The 24,377-nt window shown below is 33.5% G+C and overlaps 1 protein-coding gene across 2 annotated transcripts; it reads left to right on the forward strand.

Moving 5' to 3' along the window:
* The first annotated feature begins 476 nt into the window (after nt 1-476).
* On the forward strand, nt 477-9,929 carry LOC106295443 (ubiquitin carboxyl-terminal hydrolase 13). 2 transcript variants are annotated; one of them, XM_013731341.1, is made up of 32 exons: nt 477-629; nt 889-955; nt 1,131-1,293; nt 1,397-1,554; nt 1,893-2,158; nt 2,256-2,474; nt 2,566-2,674; nt 2,782-2,897; nt 3,202-3,300; nt 3,428-3,537; nt 3,819-3,893; nt 4,299-4,377; nt 4,470-4,616; nt 4,879-4,959; nt 5,067-5,186; nt 5,480-5,602; nt 6,014-6,091; nt 6,207-6,295; nt 6,492-6,600; nt 6,689-6,757; nt 6,841-6,948; nt 7,218-7,273; nt 7,344-7,521; nt 7,611-7,712; nt 7,798-7,869; nt 8,047-8,112; nt 8,270-8,335; nt 8,768-8,854; nt 8,938-9,054; nt 9,184-9,258; nt 9,342-9,428; nt 9,530-9,929. In XM_013731341.1, the coding sequence occupies exons 1-32, from the start codon at nt 606-608 to the stop codon at nt 9,569-9,571; spliced, it is 3,357 nt and encodes a 1,118-aa protein (XP_013586795.1). In that variant the 5' UTR covers nt 477-605; the 3' UTR covers nt 9,572-9,929. The 2 variants fall into 2 exon arrangements, with proteins under 2 accessions (XP_013586795.1, XP_013586796.1); XM_013731342.1 differs by having other exon boundaries at nt 500-629; nt 892-955.
* The last annotated feature ends 14,448 nt before the right edge of the window (nt 9,930-24,377 follow it).

Raw genomic sequence — 24,377 nt, forward strand, 5'->3', positions numbered from 1 at the left:
GAATACAAGGAACTTTTTATAAAAACCCAACTCCGAATTACTTTGTATGACTATAAAAATAAAGGTTTGTAAATTATGTCTCAAACCAATAAAAATTTGTAAAACATAAAAGATTAACACAATTAAAAAATATTAGTTATCAAATATTAAACACATAAGTTAATAATTAACAAATATTTTAACTTCTTGATTTAATTTTTAAAGGAAACAAATCTCGCACGGGGATCAAAATTTAGTAAAATTTTAAGACATTTTAGCCCAAAAAGGCTTCACCAAAGATTTCCCACACCGTCACGTAACGGTCAGTCCACGTGGAGAGTTTTAACTGGGTCATAGCATCTTAAGAGCCATAAAGTGTCGCGTTCCCATTAGCCTGTTTACGTTTCACTGAAGAACATGGGAACTTAAAACTATGAACCCCACAACAATTTTTAATTTACATTACAAACCTTAAGTTTGTGAAAATATCTTAATCACCCCTTTTAAAAGCGAGAGAGCAGGAGATTGATCTTCTCTGCAAGTTTCTCTGTTCTTCTTCTCCCTTTGATATTTTTTATTTGTTTTCTCAGTTCGGCGCTCTCGATCCCACCCGTCAATCGCTCATTATGGTGACTCCAACGCCGCTTGATGTAATCTCCGTTTAGACTCTTGTGTCAATTTGTAGTCTAAGTTCGTAGGTCCCCGTAGCGTATTTTTCACCTGAGCCTGCTTGGTTTTGAATCTTGATTGCTTGGCTGATCAATTAGGGTTTTGCTTCCTTGGATATGTTTTTGGCTTCTCAAAGCTGTAGAATCATCTAGAAGATACTGTGATTTTGTGTATTTGACCATTGCGGCTTCTGTTTTGACGTTCTGATTACTCTTATTTCGATTTTTTTTGTTTTTGCAGCAGCAAGAGGACGAGGAAATGCTCGTTCCGCATTCTGATGTGGTCGAGGGACCTCAGCCCATGGAAGGTAAGGTTCTCGTGTTTAACTGAATTCGATCAGCTTGCTGTAGTATCATCTCTTTGCTTCTTTGATTGGATGGTTCAGATGCTATATCGCTTGTGTGGATAGTGCTGAAGGGTGGATGATGATGTTTCACTGTTTGCTAGGGATTTTGTTAACAGTTCTCTTGATGCATTTGTAGTTGCTCAACCTGAGGCTGCTGCTGCTGCTGCTGCTGCCGCTGTGGAGAATCCTCCAGTGGAGGAGCCTCCCACTATGAAGTACACGTGGACTATACCAGGTTTCACTAGGCTGAACACCAGGAAGCATTACTCTGATGTATTTGTTGTTGGAGGGTATAAATGGTAATAGCTTCTTCGATGTGATTTTTGCAATTGATATCATGGAGTGCGTTTTTTTTTTCTTCTTGTTGACTGACATTGTGTGAGCTGATGTTTTCCATTGCAGGAGAGTATTGATTTTTCCCAAAGGAAACAATGTTGACAATTTGTCCATGTACTTGGATGTTGCTGACGCTGCGAATTTGCCCTACGGGTGGAGCAGATTTTCGCAGTTCGGCCTGGCTATAGTTAATCAAATCAACAGCAGCTATTCCATCAGAAAAGGTATCTTCTTTGATTAGTTTTGTTAGCACTCTTACTGCATGCGTTAAATGAGCGAGGACTGGCTAAGTTTTTAGTTTCTCGAAACTAAGTGTGTTACGATTTGTAAAAAGAGTATATGCTAGACCTTAGGATGGAGTCAAGCTACTGTTTTCTTTAACATTGACCATGCTTTACCTGAAAGTTGAAGTGAGCATGGTTAATGATCACTATGTGGATTATGCACGTCTTTGAACTTTCTCAACAGCCAGTAACGTTGCTACTTTAAATTTCTGGTTACCAGCTGTTCTGATAAGTAGATGCAGTTTTCACTGTAATTTGTTTCTTTTGTATTGTTGCAGAGAGTCAGCATCAATTCAATTCAAGAGAAAGCGACTGGGGGTTTACATCATTCATGCCTCTCAGCGAGCTTTATGATCCCACTCGTGGATATTTAGTGAATGATACTGTTGTAATTGAAGCTGAAGTTGCTGTGCGGAAGGTCCTTGATTACTGGTCATATGACTCAAAAAAAGAGACTGGTTTTGTTGGACTAAAGAACCAAGGTGCTACCTGTTACATGAATTCTCTCCTGCAAACGTTATACCACATACCTTATTTCAGAAAGGTGGGATGCATGTCTTGTTTTTTTCTTTTTAATTTGCTAAATCGCTATTTCTTCAAATTCTAGATAAGGACATCTGAATTATGCACTTCTCTTGTAGGCTGTTTACCACATGCCAACAACTGAGAATGATGCACCTACGGCGAGTATCCCATTGGCGCTCCAGAGTTTGTTTTACAAGCTTCAATATAATGACACCAGTGTAGCGACAAAGGAGCTGACCAAGTCGTTTGGTTGGGATACATATGATTCGTTCATGCAACATGATGTTCAAGAACTCAACCGAGTTCTCTGTGAAAAGCTTGAGGACAAAATGAAGGTATGTCTTCTTCTGTGTGGCCTTTCTTGATTCTCCCATTCTCAGTTAGTGATTTGTGTGTTTAATTTTATTTATTTTTTGCTTTTTGAAGGGAACTGTTGTGGAGGGAACAATACAGAAGTTATTCGAGGGTCACCACATGAATTACATAGAGTGCATCAATGTAGATTACAAATCTACACGGAAAGAATCATTCTATGGTATGTAATTTTGAACAGTAACCTATGTCCTGGCTTCTTATTTTTTCAGAAGCTAATATAATTTAATAAATTAACTCCAAATCCGTGTACTTTTGTCTATTTGGTAGACCTCCAGCTTGATGTTAAAGGCTGCAAAGATGTATATGAATCTTTTGACAAGTATGTTGAAGTTGAACGCCTTGAAGGTGACAACAAATACCATGCAGAAGGACATGATTTACAGGTTGGCTGTCTTTTCGCTTTTCATTTCTATGTTGTCAAAGCTGTATTCTTTCGTTCCTTTTCATATTTTGGTTCTGGAGAATGTTGAGTGATTGATAAAGTCCTTATTTGAGTACCCATATATCTATTTGTCTGTATATTGTATGGTGTAGGATTTGTATGCGTCTGCATGCTATCAAGCAAACTATGTTAGGAATTTGTAGAAAGCTATGAACTACCATTGTTTGAACTTGAGTAAAATTGTATTTGATTCATAGTTACTTAGTCCACTTATATCCTATATTTGAACAATTTCTTGTTTTCAGGATGCAAAAAAGGGTGTTCTGTTTATAGAATTTCCACCCGTACTTCAACTTCAGCTCAAGAGGTTTGAATATGATTTTATGCGAGACACAATGGTGAAGGTTAGTATTTGAAGTTCCTCTAAACCAACATAGTCAGCAACTCAGTATGTAATAGTGCTGACTGTGTGACTCTATTCACTACTATGATAAAATCAGTCTTTAGGTTCTGACATAGCTCTATTTACAGATAAATGATCGATATGAGTTTCCTCTTGAACTGGATCTTGACAGAGATAATAGAAAGTATTTATCCCCTGATGCTGACAAGAGTGTCCGTAATCTATACACACTCCACAGGTATATATTTCAGTTGTATCTTAGCTTTTATAACTTGAGTTACAGTAGATTCAAACAGAGCTATTCATAAATATGATAGGATGTTTTCTTCAAGTATCAAGTTCTTTTGATTCTCTGCTAGGTTTTCCTTCTCAGGGAGTCTGGTTGTTGGAGCTTAGATTTCCTTATTATATGGTCATTTAAATTTCTTTTATGATCGTTAAACACATGAATTATGTTGTAGTTATTGTTCGTGTTACCTGCCTGATGTGCTTGCTTGAACTGTTCTCATTTGTGTGCAGTGTCTTAGTTCATAGTGGTGGAGTGCATGGAGGCCACTATTATGCTTTTATTAGGCCAACTCTCTCAGACCAGTGGTATGTATCCTTCTAATGTCCCCACCTCCCCATCTCTTTTATGCTAAATTAATTTTGTGTATTGTAACGCTTGTAGCAGTTTAATTGATAACTAGTTTGTTCATCATCTAGGCTAGCAAGGTTGAAGCCATGTCTTGAGATACTTGATTGACATGTTATTAGATTTCTTTGAGTTTTCTGTCCACATCTCTACACTTATATGTAGTGATAATAGTTTCATACTTGAGAATTGAGATTAACTGTATAAGTGATCTTTGTTTGTGTCCCTCGTCTCTCAATTTATACGTTGAAATGATAATTTTTGCATTTTTTTTTCTGTGGTTTTTGGTTTGGTTCAAGATGACACTAATGAACTTGTTGCTCCGTGCTTTACTTGTAGACTACCTAAACTTCTAACTTTTTCAGGTATAAATTTGATGATGAACGGGTGACGAAGGAAGATGTGAAAAGAGCGCTGGAAGAGCAATATGGTGGTGAAGAAGAGGTAGCGCTCTCTTTCTAGGTTTTATTTATATATTTGCTTTGTAAGTGTTATTTTTCTCAGTTCATGCACTGTCAAATTTGGTTTCTCTGCAGTTGCCGCAGAATAATCCCGGTTTCAATAACCCACCTTTTAAATTCACAAAATACTCGAACGCGTACATGCTTGTTTATATTCGGGAAAGCGACAAGGATAAAATAATCTGCAACGTTGATGAAAAAGACATTGCAGAACATTTACGGGTAAAATTCATTTACACGCTTTTTCCTCTGCTTATCTGTCTTGGTTTTACCTGAATGACTTTAACATGGTCTGACAGGTGAGGCTGAAAAAAGAAAAAGAAGAAAAGGAAGAGAAAAGTATCCGTGAAAGCGATAAGGATAAAATAATATGCAACGTTGATGAAAAAGACATCGCAGAACATTTACAGGTAAGAAATTCAGTTATACACTTTTTTCTTTCTCTCCGTATCTGTCCTGAATGTGTTTAACATGCTCTTGACAGGTGAGGCTGAAAAAAGAACAAGAAGAAAAGGAAGATAAAAAAAAATACAAGGCTCAAGCTCACCTTTTCACGACAATCAAGGTTTTCTACTTTTCTTAAATTGGGTCTAAAAATTTGTTCTAACCTGATCTAGTTCTGGTATAGATTTGATACTGATGTTACTAATGCAATTTATGCTTTTTTTACAGGTCGCAAGAGATGAAGACATTACTGAGCAAATTGGAAAGAATAAATACTTTGATCTTGTTGATCATGAAAAAGTTAAGAGTTTCCGAATTCAGAAACAGACCCCCTTTCAACTATTTAAGGTAGGCTCTCTTCCTATTTAATCCAAAATGTGTTGTTTTTCAATCTTCGGCAGAAGACGTGTATTGCGAAGAAAGTTCTTTTTGGTAACTTAAAATCTATCTCGGATCAGAAGAATAGTTATCAGAGATTCAGGATTCTCATGTGAAAAATCTCTGCTATCGTTCGGAATCTAATTTGTTCAAGTTTTTTTTGATAAATGTTGTTTTTGATGGGAAATTTCCAGTTGTATCTGGTTATCTAGCTTCTTGTGTACTTGTACTTATAACCCTGTTTAAAATTTATCCTCATGTAGGAAGAGGTGGCCAAAGAATTTGGTGTCCCGGTTGAGCTACAGCGGTTCTGGATTTGGGCAAAGCGGCAGAACTATACTTATCGGCCCAACCGCCCCCTATTACCTCATGAAGAATTACAGACGGTAGTTAATCTTTTTTTTATATAAGTAATTCTTTCATGCAAATGGGTTACCTCTTTCAGATGGGATTATTTATATAGTGGATATTTTTGAAAGAAAACCTATTAAAACCTTAATTATTTATTTGTGTATAATTATCTGCCCTAATACATATTAGTAGTTGGGATTATTCTTGTCTTAGGTGTGGGCCTTTTTGGGTCTCGTCATAAACTGTTATGTCTTGGTACTCTTTTGCTTCTCACGAACTGAAACTGTGTCTTGTTTCCATGAGCTCGTCTGTTTTACTGATTTCATAGTCTTCGTTAGTTTACTAAGCCAAACCCCCTTCCCCTTGATTGCATGTGTAAGCCAGCTTGTTATCTTAGAACAGTGTCCTTTTTTTTTAAATACTTGATTCTGAAGATATTATTGTAGGTTGAACTTTTAAGAGAGGCATGTAACAAGACAAACAATGCTGAACTAAAGCTGTTTCTGGAAATAGAGCGCGGACCGGTAATACTTCCTTGTTGCCTATTTTGATCGTTGAATCCAATTCCTTGAATGAAATTCTAGAAACGAATTTGCCAAAGGAAAAAAACATAGTCTTACAAATCCTTTATATATTTAGGAGGAGCGTCCTATTCCTCCCCCAGACAAGTCATCTGCAGATATTCTCCTTTTCTTTAAGCTCTATGACCCTGAGAATGCAATTCTAAGGTAATTCTAGTATCCACCATTTTCCACTCTGACATCTATTCAAAGAAAGGTGGTATGCTGGTCCTATTATCTTTACAGGACTACTCTTTCTGTCATTTTCCTCCTGAATGAAGAAGCCCCTACTCCTATTCAATGTTTTTATTCACTTAAATTTTCATCTTCCATCATGCTTACAAAACTAGTCCATGCGGTGCAGATATGTTGGTAGGCTCATGGTGAAAAAATCCAGTAAGCCCATGGACATAGTAGGGCAATTGAATCAAATGGCTGGCTTTGCTCCTGATGAGGAAATAGAACTTTTTGAGGTAGGGGCTGATGCCTGTTAACTATGTCTTTTCATCATGCCTTTGGCCATGAAAATTGTATTGATTTAATTTTCGTGCCCATTATCAGGAAATAAAGTTTGAACCTTGTGTCATGTGCGAACATCTGGATAAGAAGACTTCTTTCAGACTATCTCAAGTATTGTTGCTATCATTGTAGCAACCGTAACGACTCATGGTTTGGTGTCTTTTTTTCTTTAAAAATGTGTTTCTTACTTTCAGATTGAAGATGGAGATATCATATGCTTTCAGAAACCTCTTTCTATCCAGGAGAATGAATGTCCTTACCCGGATGTACCATCGTTTTTGGCGTATGTACAGAATCGAGAGGTATAGTTAGACTGGGCAATGTTGGCAACAGTGAACTGAGCTAGTGTTGTGTTAAGCTGTACTAACAGTAGAGCAACGATTGTTATAATTTTATTAAAATGTAAATAAGCATTTGTTAACTAATCGTGGCAAAGTGAAAAATATGAGGATCCAACGTATTATTTTCTTTTACTGTACAGTTGGGAAAATATTCCAGTGTTACCATGTCAGTGTGATGATCTGTGTCTTGATGAGGTGGTAACATACTCATTAAGTTTGTTATCTCGTAGGTGGTGCGCTTTCGAAGTCTCGAAAAACCAAAAGAAGACGAGTTCACTATGGAGTTGTAAGTACCTCTATGGACAACATTAAATCGTAAATTCCAGTTTTGGAATTCATAATGCTTCTACTTTCAGGTCAAAGCTGCACACGTATGATGATGTTGTCCAAAGATTAGCTGAGAAGCTTGGCCTTGATGATCCATCGAAAATTAGGCTTACTTCTCACAATTGCTACTCCCAGCAACCCAAGCCCCAGCCTATTAAATACCGTGGAGTAGACCATCTTTCAGATATGTTAGCTCACTATAATCAGGTGCTTGTCGTAGGTTTGAGTGAGCTTATATATTCTTATTTCCGTTCCAGTGCGGATTTGCTTATTATAACTGCTTCTTGTTTTTTCAGACGTCTGACATTTTGTATTATGAAGTTCTGGACATTCCTCTTCCAGAATTGCAAGGTCTTAAGACTCTGAAAGTAGCTTTCCATCATGCCACAAAGGACGAGGTACGTGTTGAACTTACACTTGTGCAACTTATCTCTCTTTAGTACATGTAATTATGTTTGAACCTCATAACTATTAAATTTGCAGGTGGTAATCCACAATATCAGACTTCCTAAACAGAGTACTGTAGGAGATGTTATCAACGAACTTAAAACAAAGGTGGTTCACTATACTTGTGATATCGTTTGTTCTATTATTGCATGTATTTTTACGTGCTGGCCACATTAAGCTTTTTCTCCTCCTGAGATAGGCCTTGTTTTCTTAATGGATTCTGTTCCATACGATTGCCGGTTTAATGTTTTTCGGGTTTAAATAAAATATACCCTTGTACATCAGGTGGAGTTGTCGCATCCTGATGCAGAACTGAGGTTGCTGGAGGTGTTTTTCCACAAGATCTACAAGGTAACAGGCTAAATTCCTGTCTTTTACTTTGTCTCTATGTTTTTCTTTTTACTATTTTAATATGATGGCCTGTAGAGTTTAACACATTTTGTGTGATGTAATTTGGAAATCTTCCGAAACTTGGCAAATTTTTTTGATCCAATGTTACGCTTTGCAGATCTTTTCATCTACGGAAAGAATTGAGAATATCAATGACCAGTACTGGACTTTACGAGCAGAGGAGGTATAACACCAGGCTTCGCCTTCTTTCCTCTAGTTCTGTCATTGTCCACGCTTTGTCTGTTTTTCTGTCTCTCTTGTGACCTTCTGATTTTGTTATTTGATTTTTTCTTGTTTCCCTTTAGATGTTGGTTCTTGTTTCTTTGAACTTTTTGCCTATCTTCTTTCTGTAGTTTCAGATTTGACAGCATTATAATGATGTGATAGTTTTGCTCTGGTTTAAGTATGTCTGTAATTGAAGGAGATAATTTATTTGCTGTTGCAATGTAGTGGAGCCTTTTAGGAGGCGTAGATCACATCACATTGTGACTAGTTGTATAGGCTATTTGAATACTTGAGTTGAATGGTTGGGTTGAGCTATACTAATTCAATATAGTGTTCATACGCTGGTTAATGACTTTTGACTTCCTTATTTTACTATCTTGTGAAATCTCAGATACCTGAGGAAGAGAAGAATATTGGTCCCAGTGATCGATTAGTCCATGTGTACCATTTTACTAAAGAGGCCGGACAAAATCAAGCGGTAGTCCCCTATCAAGCTTAAGTTACTTCAAAAAAGTTATTTGAGGTTTCGATTCCTTTTTGTAACCATTGTTCCATTTGCAGCAAGTACAAAATTTCGGCGAGCCGTTCTTTCTGGTAATCCACGAAGGTGAAACTTTAGAAGAAATCAAGTCCCGTATCCAAAAGAAGCTCCATGTACCTGATGAGGACTTCGCCAAGGTATGCAAGTCTTTGTTGACGCTGATTGTGATAATATCTACTGGAATGTTAACGATTTTTTTTGTTATTAATGGTGGCAATATTGGGTTATTGTTAATTCGCTTTTTTTATCCTCTCTATGTCACCCAGTGGAAGTTTGCTTCTTTCTCAATGGGACGTCCCGACTACTTGCAGGACACAGAGGTCGTTTATGATCGCTTTCAGGTAGAAAGCGACTTCTTAACCTTGCTTATTGCTCAAAAGAAAATTCGATAGTTAATCCTCTTCTGTTTTTGGGAAAATTACAGAGAAAGGATGTATATGGTGCCTGGGAGCAGTATCTTGGGTTGGAGCACGTTGATAATGCTCCTAAAAGGGCTTATGCTGCAAATCAGGTAAAAAGAAAACCATCTACTGTCTCTGTCTCTCTCTCTCTCTCTCTAAGAAGCTCTTCCTCTGTCTGTTAATAATACGTTTGAATGCTCTTTGGTTGTAGAACCGACACGCATATGAGAAGCCGGTGAGAATATACAATTAGGAGCGAGAGGAAACGTGGCTATCCGCGGAGGAAAGGGTGGTTTTGGTTGTGAGGTAGGACGATGTGGAGAGACTCAATTTAGATTTTCATAACCAAAAATGAAATATATCTCTTTCAGGAAAAGGGTTTTTATTTTGGGCCCTGACGGTAGCAAGTGTGGTGATCTATTTTGCTTCCATAATCCTACTCTTTTGATGTTAATATTGTTTGTCTGAGAGACTACAAAAAAAAAACTTATTTTTAAGATGAAAGCCCCCGTTCTTGGATTTGGGAGGGCGTTGGCTTTTTGGTTCAGAGTTAGGGTTATTTGGATTTTCGGGTACAGTGTTTCTATGTTCAAAAATATATATTTTTAATATATTCTACTCTCTTGTCGTTGATTTTTGCTGTTATAAGTTAATCTCTTGCATTTTTAAAATGATCGCCACAAAGTCTTGTTTCGGTAAAACTAAGCATGTAACAATCGTAAACAGTACTAGATTAGTCAATCAATCTCGAATGAAAGCTGGAAAATAATATGTGAAACTGAAGGTTTAGTTTTGGGTTCAGTGCGAAAAATTGGGAAGGTTAAAGTGGATGTAAATTGAAATGGCTGGAACCGTAGTTGGAGGCACTATGAAATTAGTTAAAAATTGGGAAGGTTAAAAAAAAATGATTAATTTGTTACATTAAAGTAGTATTATTTATAGCAAAATTGATTGTGGGATGTTAACTGTCCATGTATTCTATTGCAATATTTGTATATCATACTTCAGTTCTATTAGAATTAGGAGAGGTAGAGTGAATTGAATTTAGGTAGAGTTTGTTCATTTTAAAAATAACAGATTTGTTAAATTTGTAAAGAGTATTAAAATGTTTTTATATATTTAAAATGTCAATGAAACTATTTTATTATAATGATTTTAAAATCTTTGAAGATGTATGCAATATTTTATTTAAAAAAAATTATAATTTAAATTGTTAAGAATTCTATTTTCAATAACATTAGATTTTGATAAAATTGAAGAGCCATTCTATAATTTTAAAAATAATAAAATTATAGATATAATTGAAAAATAATTCTATATTTTTCACTGTAAATGTTACATATTATATCTATAACTATATGCACATATTAAATTATAGCCACTGTAAATGTTACATATTTTTTCACTTTAAAACTATTTGTGAAATTATATCTAAGACTATAACCGGTTCGGTTATTCATTTCCTTAATTCTTTTTTTTTTCAAATCAAATTCTATTTCACTGAAGCTTGAATTCCATCTGTTTTCTATATAATAAATCTGGAAAATTTTAGTTTCATTTATTTAAATAAATTTTTAGGTATCATAATTTTGAAATGTAAAATGTGTTTAACTTTTTCCATATAGTTTTTGACACTGGGAATGGCGCTTTTGGTAGTAATGTTCTGATCTTCCACATTGTTGTGAAATATTAAGGCTAAAAGTGTACTTTGATAAAATCTTCAACTTGAATCATGTCCAAAGAATCATGGAAAATTGATTTCTGAAAAAAAAAAATGAACTTTTAAAAAGATCTTTGCCACACTTAAACCAAACTAAAACAACAAAGAAGGTAAAACTATTGAGAGAAAAAAAAAGAAACAATAAATATAGGAGATGGAGCAGTTTCCGTATGGAGTTAGATTTTTTTTTTCTTTTGAAGTGTCGAACAGTAGAAGTAGTTGTTTGAGAAAAAATAAAAATAAATTGGTAACTTTAGATTTTTTTTAGATACATAACTATTTGAACAATTTTTTTTTTAAAATCTTTTAATACAATGACACATGTCAAAATTTTGTTGGTTAGGTGACTTGTGCTTTAGCATATAAGAGATGATTGAAAATGTTAGTTGGCAACCATGTTCAAAACTACGCTAGGCGCTAGTCGGGCGGCAACACCGGGCCCAGCGAGTTATCAAAAAATCAGGGATTAAACGGAGATTAATCGGGACCTAGGTTTTAATACGATTTAGTGTATTTATATAATATGTTTATGTATAATAATAGCTTTAATACATGCTTATATGAATATATGTGGCATGTGGACGTAGAAGCATCACAGTCCAGCGGCTTGTGACATTTATGTAACATTAGAGCATCACTATCCCCTAAAATCCATAAGGGTTTCTTAATTTTTTTTTTTTGGTCTGATTAAAAAAAAAAATTAAAAAGTGAACCAATCGCGGACCGCCACGTGTCGGTGAGGCCTGCGAACAGTTGAAAAAACTCACAATTATGGTTTCTTCATTGGTGACTTTTGGGATCGATTATTGGCAATTTTGTGGGACCCTGACCATTAGAAACCCTCTTGTAACCTGCAATAATTGTGCTCTTAGGTGGTAGTGTGTTCGATTCTCCAGCAACGTTTCTTTTCCATCCTTTTTACATGTGCGATTTTGAGAAAAAAAACTTAACTTGTCCCACATCGGTTAACAATGAGGAAGAGAGGTGTTGAAGTCCCTTATAAATACAGGGACAAAGTCTACTCAATTTTCAGACAAATGGGCTTTCGTTATAGGGCCCAAAATTTGTCAACAAAGTCCAACTATTAAGCGCTTTTAAATCGGTTTTAATCTGATTTTTAAGCGACTAATCGGTTAGTTTATTGATTAATCGGTTTAATGATTAGTTGAACCGATTTGGTGAAATCGCGAGCGCCTAATCGGCCGACTAATCGGCTAGGCGCCCGTGTTTTCGAACAGAGGTTGGCAGGAAATAATTATCTGTGCCTGTAGCTCAGTGGATAGAGCAGGTTCGACCCCTACCTGGCGCGCGAGGAACATTTTTCTCTTTATTTTTGAAAACATTTTCTTTTGTTTATTTTTGAAAACATTTTCTTTTGTTTATTTTAAAATCTCTTACTGTCGGCTTCGGTCAAACAGCAATTGACTCTTACTGTCGGCTTCGATCAAACAGCAAATGAATCTGGACAGGAAGTGGTCTTAAATTCAGAGATTATAAGAAATTAAGAATAATATCAGTAGATATTTATTAACTTAAAAATTGCAGTTAATATTTTGATTACGTTTGCTACGCTGAAATAGATATAGAAGGTTTTTTTTGCTTTCAAACACAAGCAGGGGCAGACCTAGGTTACGACTAGGTGAGACAAGTGCCACATACAACTTTTTTATTTTTCATCTATATTATTAAAAGAGGAATACCCATTTGAAAATTTTGTTACTTCATTAATTAAACTCTTTTTTTTTTTGCTTGTCTTTTTCAGTTGCATTTATGAAATATCCTAAAACGAATAAAACTGTCTAATTTATTATTTGTCTTTTCAGTTACATTAATGAAATATGCTTAAATGAATTTAAACTTCCTATTTTATTGTTTGTCTTTTTCAGTTACCTTAATAAAATATCCTTAAATAAATTTGGACATAATGTCATTTAATCAACCAAAAAACTCATGAGTCATCCTTACGTGCATAATTTTAATAACGTAAATTTTTAAAAACGTGCATCATTAAAATGTTACCTAAAACATAATGTTACCTAAAACATGCAGCAATAATATATAGCATGCATCAATAAAACTAGAATTTGACTCACACAATTGTACGGATATTATTTTCAGTTGATTAAATTTAAAAATAATTATTTATTCAAAAAATATTTAAGAATGACTATGTTTTTAAAAATTATATGGTATTATTTGCTCATAACTCATTTGTCATTTGATAAATTGTTAGAAAAAATTTTTTAGCATAATATAACTCAGTTGTCATTTGCTAAATTTATAGTTTTTATTTATATATTTCATTATTTAATTATAATATTTTTATTTTATATTTGAAAGATAAATGAATTTTCTTTCAAACAATATTTTTGTAAATGTATTATTTTAAAAATAATCAATTAAAATTGTTATTATCATTGAATATCATTATTTTTGACATAATTTGAGTTTTCGTTTACATCAAAACTTATCATATTTTAGGATAATTTTAATTTAAAATGTAATTTTCATATTTTTTAAACAAATTCTAAATTTAAATATTTTTGTTATAATTGTTAAAAAAAATATTGAGTTGCATTTCAAATAAAAAGGTAAAGATATTAAAAATATTATAATTAAAAAATAAAATTTAATATAGTTTTAAGGAAATTGTCAAAATAAAAAAAATTACACATAAAATAATCATGATTTTTGTTAACTGGACGGATCATTATTTATATTAAATCGCACACAAAAGAAAAATTTCTGTTTTTATAATTATCTAATTAACTCTATACTCATTTTTTTATATTTTTTATATGATATCACACATTCGTAAAAAAATAGATAGTTTAAGATGTAAAAAAAAAAAATATTTACTTAATGAATATAATATGAACGAATATTACAAATATATCATTTAATAAAATAAATAATTAAAAACTGAAAATTCATATCCGCGCTGGCGCGCGGATCAGGGTCTAGTTAGTTTTATTAAGAAAACTAGAAATTTAGATGGTTTAGTCCCTTCATTGCTCCATGCACTTTTTTGTTGAAAATCAACAATAACTACTACTCTTTCCGTATCATTTTAATTTAAGTAGTGTTTAAAAAAAAATTGTTTCAAAATAATTGATGTTCTCACTATTCTATATAAATTTAATAGCATTTGAATTTTGTGACCAATTACAAAATACTGTTTTTTTCTTATTGGTTAAACTAGTCTCATTTAATGATTTTTTTTTGTAACCAATGTAAATTGTATAAAAATTTGTATTTTTTTAATCCATGTGTAAAACCCTTAAAAACTACTTATATTGATACAAATGGAGTAGTATGTGAAAGCCCCCTTAGTCCAATGTAGAAATGTTAAAATGGGCTTGAAGCCCGCGGGCCTAACGGGCTTTACAAAACAAATATATATATATTGTTTTTTTTTCTAGAAAAAAGTTTATGTTATAATTGTGTTTAAAACCTACTAAAATTTGTTGATGTTTTATATGATATTATGAACTGATTAATATTTAATAAAAGTAAAGTATTTTTTTTTTCAAATTTTGCTTTAATTGGAATTTCTATTTATTATAAGTTTTAAAATCAAATAAAAACTATTAAAAATCATATAAAGATATGACAAAAGATTATTGACAAAAAAATAGAATTCACAAAAAAAAAATTTAAAACGGGCCTAAACTGGCAGGGTCTAAACAAGCAGGGTCTAAACGGGCCCGGATAGCCCATATTACCATCCCTAGTCCAATGGTTTGACTAAAGATTCTTTAATGCTTCTACACCATCATGTTCAGGTTTCAATTCTCGAAGAAAATCGATTTATTAAACAATTATACGGGCTACAAAAGAAAGGTACAAGGGATCTTCAACATAGTGCAAGTAAACTCGGTCAGACGTGATCTTCGTAGGACGGCTCATGTGATGCAGTTAGGCGTAGATCCTTATAAGACATGTAGTATTGTCAGTTGTCGTATCGTCTATGTAATTTTTTTCATATTGTAATATCATAATAAATCAGCGTTAAAAGAGGAAGAAGTATAATTTTGCTATTTAATACCATGTTATTATAGAGGCTAGATCCGCCCCTGAACACAAGTCCCGAGAACACATGATAGCCTAAGCTATATGTGGAGAAAGCTTTAAGCACCACGTTGTTGCTGAAGATTTCCCTAATCTGATGAACTTCACAGCCACTCCAGGGATGTATGTTCTTTGTATTCACCACTTCAAAGCCATTTCATTAAGATTTATGCAAAAATTGACCTAGGATGAAGAAATGAGCCCAGATACAAGCCAGAGAGATCGCTTATGCTGTCGATTGATGCAATATAAATTCCTTTCCAACGAGCTTGCCACATCCCCTAATCGCCATGTCCCTTCTGTTACAGTACCTAAGACTATGCTATCTTCTAAAGAGCATGGTGTAAGCCTATGCAGATCGTTGGTGATTCATCTCGCATGGGATCTCAAGATAATTTGTGACAATAGTTTCTCTTCCCTCTCGTCAGATACAACAGATTCATCTCGCATGTGATCTCAAGAAACTTTGTACGCATCATCAACAAGGTGACACCAACTCTTATGAAAAATAATCAAAATGATGCCTTTCTTATTCTCCACCATTTTTTTTCCTATGTTTCTTTTGCCTACGTTGATGTTTAATTTTTGATCCCTGAAGTTAATCACGACAGCATCTTACCGAACATGGCGCTTGTCGCGTGGAGCATACTTAAGTCTTATGTTGCTATATCATAATATCGTGTCAAAACTAAAACTCTCAAATCAAGAGTGTAAATCAAAAGTGACTAACACATCAGTCAGAAATCAAAACTATTTGTAATACAGCTCATAGGAATTATTCCTCGATCAGTTGGATCAACAAGCGCCCTAAAGTTAGCTTTTTTTTTTTTAATATTCATCTTTTTTATTAAATATTAAAAGTCAGTTACAAACTATGGCCATTGTCCTGTAGTTTTTTTTTTTTTAATTGAAAAAACCATTGTCCTGTAGTTTCAACAAGCTATTACGAAAGTAAGGAATATAATGAACCAGAAACAATCGGATCATTCACTTTGATTTATTTTAGAGGTAGAAAATAGTTCTTAATTATAATTGTTTCCCCCTTTGGTTCCTACGTTTTAGGTTTCCTCGTCCACAGCCCGTGGATTGCAAGTGCATCTCCCTAGCTTTTACTGGTCTTTCTCAAATGATTTTCTTTCAATAATGTGTCATAACATCCATCGAATTTGTTTCTTTGTCAACATCTGCTAGATCTTCTTCTTTCAGAGAGATTAATGAGGCAAACTTGTTTCCTATTCTACTACTAGCCTTTTGGACCATAGGTTTTGCGTGAGCTATCAAAGTATATATATGTACATGACAGCGTTGGGGCAGACACCATAATCAGAGTTTTAATAGATTTATTGATATATTTATATATATAATTACAGGAGACGTTTACATGTTCTCAAATACTGAAGTAGTAGTTATGGAAACCAGATCATTTACATCCGCATAATTAACTATGTGGACTTCATTTGATTTATTACATACATCAAGATGGGTGCTTGAAGGATTGCTAGGAAGTAGGGATTTTTTTTTGTCTCAGTAGCCGCGACCACAATGCTACCATTGGAGGGATTTTCAGAGAGGTCAGTGGTAACTATAAGAGATTCACTGGCAGATTGCAAGCAGTGTTTAAATTTGTATTTAAGCTGACCACATCTTTCACATTTAGAAGGCAACAAAGCATATTTCATCATCTGCAACGGTTCTTAAAAAAAACCTTCACTCAATTCAATCTCAACCAAAGTCTTAGCTTCGCCAATTAGATGAAGTCTTATCTGGTTTTATGAGTTGACATATGAGCAGATAGACCCAAAGCTATTTGACTTATTCTAGGGATAGAATATAAAATGTTTGAAATCTTCTTTAGAGTTACCCCATATATACCAGAATGATTTTAGACTCAAAAATCGCTAAGGAAGTTTCTGGTGTCCAAAGCCGGTCTCAATCGCAAGGAAAAGCCAGGGAAGCAATCAAAGTACCTTCCCTCCATCAAGATCGGGTCAGACAAGCACCAAGGAGCCATCCCAACAGAAGTTTCGTGTCATGTATGACCGACGCTGCCTGGAACAAAGACACCAAGCATTGTACCTTCAGGTCTTCCTAGGCGATCACGACAAGCGGACATGACTCAGCAAGACGACGACTTCATAACTTGCAAGACCGATGCGGCCTGGGACAAGGCTGGTAGGAAAGCAGGTTTGGTATGGGTCTTCTCAGGTGACAAACTGGAATCTCCAATTCACGGATCGACGGGTCAAAGCTTCATTGGATCACCTCTTAATGCTGAAGCGGTCGCGATGAGATTGGCGCTTAGTATGGCGATTTCTCTTGAGTTCTCATCACTCAAAGTCTTCTCCGACAATTCAACGCTCATCATAGCTATCTCCGGCAACATTCAGTCTAAAGAAATCATCGGAATCGTTTCAGACTTCTGATCGATCTCCTATGGTTTTGCATCAATTGTTTCTCTAGTTTTTCTATCCTAGCCAAAAAGGTCCTTCAGGCTTTTTCTACTTTGTAATGGACTTCATGAGTTGGGCCACAGTTTTTGGGCTCTACTCTATTTCGTTTTTAATGAATTTCAGTGACAAAAAAAAAAAAAAGATGCGACACACATCATCTGACAGTTAGCAACATGCCATCCGCTTTAAAGAATCCAAGTTCTAGTAAATGTGTCCAGAATATGGAAAAGATAGTTTTGATTCCCAAGTTTCCTAATTGTTGTCTTGTAATTCTTTCCTCACAACTTGTTGAAGACCGCATAAATCAGAGCACCAAAAATGAGAGAACATCTATAAAGCTGACCTAATACATATTGTTTTTGGTTCTCTGATCCTTGCAACAAAACATAGACATGTTTTGGGGGTTGTTACCTTGGGAATTATATTGTTAAATTACTAATGTCATCTTGCTAAATGTTATTAATTTTATTTTGCTTCTTAGGGTTCTCTCATTCATGAATTTAAAGAATTGTGTTTTCTATCAAAGATCTTTTTACTGTCTCTCATAACGGTGGTATTATTTCCAGAACCTCATCTTCTTTATATTGATTTGTATTTTTGCAAGTAAGAAAATGACAAACGAAAAAGACTGCTGTCAACTTATCATTTAAATTTTGGATTAGCAAATGCAATGGAAAACCATCACATTTTCAGTGTTGCTCTTAGTCTGTCGTACGAGATCATGTATCTTTCAAAGAAAGAAGAACAAAGTTTCTTTAACATGTATGATATTATATAAATTAGTTAATGAAGCAAACAACGAAAGGTTCAACATAGATAAACAAAATCAACATCTTGCTACTTTATTTTTTTTTTCTTAAAGCATTACAATGTTATGGTAAAAGATATCGACTCTCCAGGGTTTCACCAACCTTTGTAATGATTTAATTTTGCAATTTTACGCACATATGGATGTAATCACCAGGATGTTGTTTAGCTTGTCTCCATATCCTGTAAGCCGTTTGGGTATGAACCGAAAACAATTCTGATACCTCTTTTGCGGCATTCTTTTGCAGTTTTCCATATAAACTTCTTTCCCACAAAGCATTGAAAATTAAATACTTTTGATGAGTGGTGACATATTTTCTGTAATTCCTTTTAAGATTACCATTGACATTACCAGCTTCGACTGTTGCTGGAACAAAATAGTTAACACACAAATTAACAAAAGTACTTTCTACTCAAACAATCCAATCCATGATCTTGTGTCCATGTTTCTACGAGTGTTCCATGCAACAATCTCAACAAAAAATGAATAGGTGCATACAATATTCCAATATGCATGCTTTTATTTATTATTTTAACGTAATTGTTCATAATTTATTTGTTATAAATGAAACTATTTACGTAAATTTATTTGTTTGATTAAGATATTAGGTTACGGTACTGGATTTGGATTGAACAAAAACATACATATATATAATATGAAAATTGTCATTATGGCATATTTCATTACATCTTAGATTTATTAAATAAATATTGTTATTTAATATACCTGGATCTTCGACCAAGTGATGGACATTTTGTTTTAATACGTCAGTATTAGGCTCTTCAATGGGTGGGCTTGAGTTCAAGTCGATGTCAAGGGGACGTTTCGAGGATGATGAAATACTCGTCATTGCAATGTTATTTATATCTAGCGAACTATTTTTATTGTTTGGAGTTATGATATTGAAACCAACCCTGGACGATCTACTCTTGAGAATCCATGTAGTATTATATATATGAAGATGAAAACTTTTGGCTCCCATCTATTTTTTCCAAGTAAAGAATGTTTCAGAAAAAATATTTAAAGTATTTCCTAGATTGTGTTTTCAACAACATTTATTCCCAAAGACTAGACATGAAATTTTACCAAAAAAAAAGACTAAGACATGAAACATTTATGACTATAGTCAATGATATAAACAACCATTTAATTTAAGGAAATTTTTTTCTTTTCGGTCAACTTTTTCTTGACAGATATTACGTTCTTAGTAATATTCGAGTCAATTGGAATAATAGTTAGTTAATAGATTAATAAAGGGAAAACAAAAGAATGGATCAATTAATGATAAACATTGATATATAATGTTTATATTAGAGGTGTCAAAATGGGTAAATCAACCTAAACCAAACCATATCCAAATGGTTTTAGGCATATGGATTATGATTAACTCAACACATTTGACAAATAGATTGGGTTAACTTTAAACCATTTAATTTAATGGTTTTAATGGTATACCAATAAATAATAATTTTAAATTTAAAAGGTTAATAAGTTAAAATTAGGTTAAGCATAAAATATTGTTTATATTTTGAGAAAACACGATTTTATGGTTTGGGTAGTAAACATTGTTTATAAATTTTGGCGGGAAAATTTCAATTTTGCGAGAAAATATGATTTTACAATTTTGGCGAGAAAACACGATTTCACAATTTTGGCGGAAAAATTGATTTAATGGTTTTAGCAAGAAAATTCAAGTTTTGTGATTTTTGCAGGAAAACATCATTTTGTGGTTTTGTAAAAAAATACAATTTATTGGATTTGACAAAAAAAAAACTCATTTTTATGATTTTTCCGGGGAAAATCATTTTACGGTTTTGGCGGAAAATTCATTTTGATGTTTTGGTGGAAAACATGATTTTTCGGTTTTAGCAGGAAAACATGATTTAACCGTTTTGGCGGAAAACTCATTTTTTTGGTTGTGGCGAGAAAACAGGATTTTACGGTTTTAGCGGAAAAATTTGATTTTATGATTTTGGTGAGAAACATATTTTGTGATTTGAGCAAAAAATTTTGAGTGAAAAATGTAATTTTGCGATTTTATGAAAAAAAATCAATTTTACTGTTTTGACAGACAAATATAATTTAATTTGTGCTTATTAAAACAACCAAAATATAATATATATATATATATATTAGAAATTTAGGTTATATTTAGTTTAATATGGTTAGTTAAACTTAATTTAGATATTTGAAAAAAATATAAAACACGGTTTAGTAAAATCAGTTTAGAAATTGGTTTGGTTATCTTTTGTTTATATGTTTGATTTGAGTTTTTGTTGGTTATGATTTTTATAATTTTGGTTATGAATATCTCACTATCCATTTGATTTGAAACATTTTAACCCAATCAATTAATCCATTTTACCCACTAATCCAAATTATACACAATTTTTCTATCAATTAAAATCCATGGTTTGGATCGGGTTGGATTGACTTATTAACTTTTATCCATTTTGACACTCGTATTCATACTTTATTAACCCTCCCTGTTTCACCTAGCTCGTCTATCATATAATAGTGTTAATGAGACTTAAAGAAATGTTTATGGAATTAATTTAGATTTTTCCAGTGAATTTTATTTACTAATCTAAAATTGTTTCTTTTGTTTGTTTTTAGATCTCATATTGTTGGCTTCGATCAAACAACAGTAAGTTTTAGAGATTTTAGAAAGTGAGTGGTTTTAGAAAGTGAGTGGTTTTAGAAAGTTTTAGAGATTATAAGAGAGTAAGAATAAGATTGGTAGGTATTAATTAACTTCAAATTGCAGTTAAAATTTGATTACGTTTTGCTACGCTGAAATATTAATATACAGAAGGGCTTTTTCTTTCAAACACAATTGTGGAGAACTCAACAAATGATAGCCTAATTTATATATGGAGGAAGCTGTTAAGCTCCACGCTGTTGGTGAAGATTTCCTTAATCTGATGAACTTCAAAGCTACTCCAGCGATGTTTGGTCTTTGTATCACAAATTCACTATGATTATTTTCACCTAGATTTATGCAAAAATGACCTAGGAAGAACCCTGATGCAAGCGAGATCACTTATGCTGTCCATTGGTGGAAAATAAATTCATTTCTGTGAAATGATTGCCTGTATCAAGACGTCTCTAACCCAAGAAGAACGTCTCAGCTATTGTATAAGAAACAAACACGAAGAGTTCACATGTTTGGTTATAACAGCCGAAAGTGGTGCCAGCTCGACCAGACGTAGCGATCTCATTTTGTAACGTGAACTGGCTATACCTTGTGTGTTATTTCATTTATGCTTAACTACCACAAACGAGTGATCTAATTAAAAGGAGAGTGAAAAATGAGAGTTCCCCATTATCAAGTTAAGATTTAGACCTTTTACATCAACAATTACCAACAAGTTTTTGTTACATCCGCTAATCATTCATCGATATCCCCTCCGTTACAATGCCTAAAAATATGCTATCTCCTAAAGGGCTTGTAGTAAACTTATTCAAATTGTCGGTCTCTTCTCGCCGTGGATAGTCTCATCTCGCATGGGATCTCAAGAACTTTATGACAATCGATTATCGTCCCTTTCGTTCGATAGGCACTCAAATTTGGGCACCAAGAAATCCTCAGCTAAGCATCATCAACCAGGCGTATAGAATATGTACGTACATCCTGCATCATCTCTGTATAACTTAAGCATCATTACAAATAATCAATATATCAATTATTGTTTGCTTCTTAAAAATATATATTAAGTTTGTGCTTAATTCTCTACATGCTTCACAAAACTGTTTGACTTCCCTGCGATAGTTCCTACGTCCTCGGTTTTCTCGTCCACCATCCGTAGATTGCAAGTAAATCTTCCTATTTTTTGCTGATGGCTTAACCGATATTTCTCTAATATTCTTTTTCCAGAAGATGTCATAATATCCATCAATTTCACTTCTTTGCTTGAATCTATTAAATCTTCTTCTTCTCCTTCCAAAGAGATTAATGAAGCAAATTTGTTAGGAGATGTTTTGATGCGTGGAGCCGAAGCTAAGGAATTGCTGGTCTCGTTAGCCACGACCACAATGCTACCATTAGAGGAGTTTCAGAAAGCTTAGTGGTAACAAAATGAGATTCATTGACAGATTGCAAGTAGTGTTTAATCTAGCGTCTAAGCTGACCACATTTTTTATATTTGAAAGTCAACCAAACATTTTTTTTTTTTTGGTAAAAAATGTTAAGAAAGTCAACCAAACATGTCAACATCAACTATAGAATTAATTCGTTTTCATCATCTGCAATGATTCTTAAAGGAAAAGCTTTACTCAATGCAATCTCAACCAAAGTCTTAGCTTCGCCATAAAAATGAGGTCTAATCTGGGTTTATGAGGTTTGAACCCAATTCTTTCCCCCACAACTTGTTAAAGACCGCATAAATCAGACCACCATAAGAGAGACAACTATCTATAAAAGTGATCTAATACTTTTTTTTTGTTTTCTGATGCTTGCAAGACGTGATAGGGATTGTTACCTTAGGAATTGTCGTGTTAAATTCCTAATGTTATCTTGTTAAATTTCATTAATTTTATTTGCATGTTCTTGGGTTCTCTTTCATGGTATTAAAGAATAATAATGTTTTCTGTCAAAAATCTTTTTACCGTCTCTCATAACCGTGGTTTTCTTTCCAGAACTTTTATCTTCTCTATATTGATTTCTATTTGTGCAAGTTAGAAAGGGAAAATGACAAATATCAAAATACTACACCTCCTATCATTTCAATTTTAGATTATCAAATGCTACAGAAAACCGTCACATTTCAATGTTCTACTTATTCTATCGTACGAGATCATGCATGTCTCTTTAAGAGAAAGTAATAGCAAATTTCATTAACATGTACAATATTATACATATTACAAAAATGGTTTATTTGTGAAATAACCAAATAGAAAAGGTAATTAGATTTTTAGTGAGAGGTTAGAGAGATATAGGAAGAGAAATGAGGAGAGAGCGTGTGTCTTTTAGTTAGATAGTGAATTTGAAGTTTTTAATGTATATTGGACAAATTTCCCTTAGAAAAACACACAACAAAGGTTCAGTATAGAAAAACAAAGACAAAAATTCAATATATATGGCTGAAAACACCAGGATTTCATCCAACATTTGTAAAAATTCAATGTATATCTGCTTTATGAAGCACACAACAAAGGTTCAATATAGAAAAACAAAAACAAAAATTTTGCTTCTTTATTTTATCTTCAATTATTAAAGCAATATAATTAATGATATACTAAAATATGTTCTTCATAGCGAATCTCCAGGGTTTCATCCAACATTTGTAATGATTTAATTTTACACTTTTTTGCACATATGGCTGAAAACACCAGGATTCTCTTTAGCTTCTTTCCATATCTTTTGAACAGTTCGAATATGAAATGAAAACATTTCCGATACCTCTTTTGTGGCATTCCTTCGCAGTTTTCCGTATGAACTCCTTTCCCACAAAGCATAGAAAATTAACTCTTTTTGACGAATAGTCAATTTCTTTTTCCTCTTACGGAGGCCACTAACATTTTCAGCTTCCATTGGCGCTGGTACAAAATAGTTAAACCCAAATTTAAATATGACTTTCTACTATAACAATCCAACTCATTATAGTGTCCACGTTCCTACGAGTGTTTCAGGTAACGATCTAAAAAGGGTCAATAGATGTATACAATAGGTCTATTCATAAGTTTAATGAAACTATTTACGTAAATTTATTTGTTTGATTAAGATATGTTTTTGCCAAAACTAACCCACAACTTGATTTTAACCCCAAACATATACCCAAACTTGAATCAAATGCAAAACTAACCTAAAAGCCTAGTGAAATTACAGCTCAGCCCCTTGTGACCAAACAAAAAAACAGAAGCCATTTTTACGAATATAGCCCTAGTAAATCGCCTGAGTCGTCTGAGATGTTGGAAGTCGTCTGGACGACTGAAGTGTAAGTCGTCTGGTACCGGTTTATTTTAAAAATAATTTATAAATCTTGTAAAAAAATATTTTGATGCGTGAAAA

This window comes from Brassica oleracea, chromosome C5 (genome assembly GCF_000695525.1).
Source record: "Brassica oleracea var. oleracea cultivar TO1000 chromosome C5, BOL, whole genome shotgun sequence".
NCBI classification, from domain to species: Eukaryota; Viridiplantae; Streptophyta; class Magnoliopsida; order Brassicales; family Brassicaceae; genus Brassica; species Brassica oleracea.

What these genes read in the sequence shown, in the direction of transcription:
- LOC106295443 (XM_013731341.1), top strand. Translation starts at nt 606, where the DNA reads ATGGTGACTCCAACGCCGCTTGAT. An exon ending in TGCGAGACACAATGGTGAAG is followed by an intron (nt 3,301 to 3,427) that starts GTTAGTATTTGA and finishes CTCTATTTACAG; the next exon opens with ATAAATGATCGATATGAGTT. An exon ending in CCCCCTTTCAACTATTTAAG is followed by an intron (nt 5,187 to 5,479) that starts GTAGGCTCTCTT and finishes ATCCTCATGTAG; the next exon opens with GAAGAGGTGGCCAAAGAATT.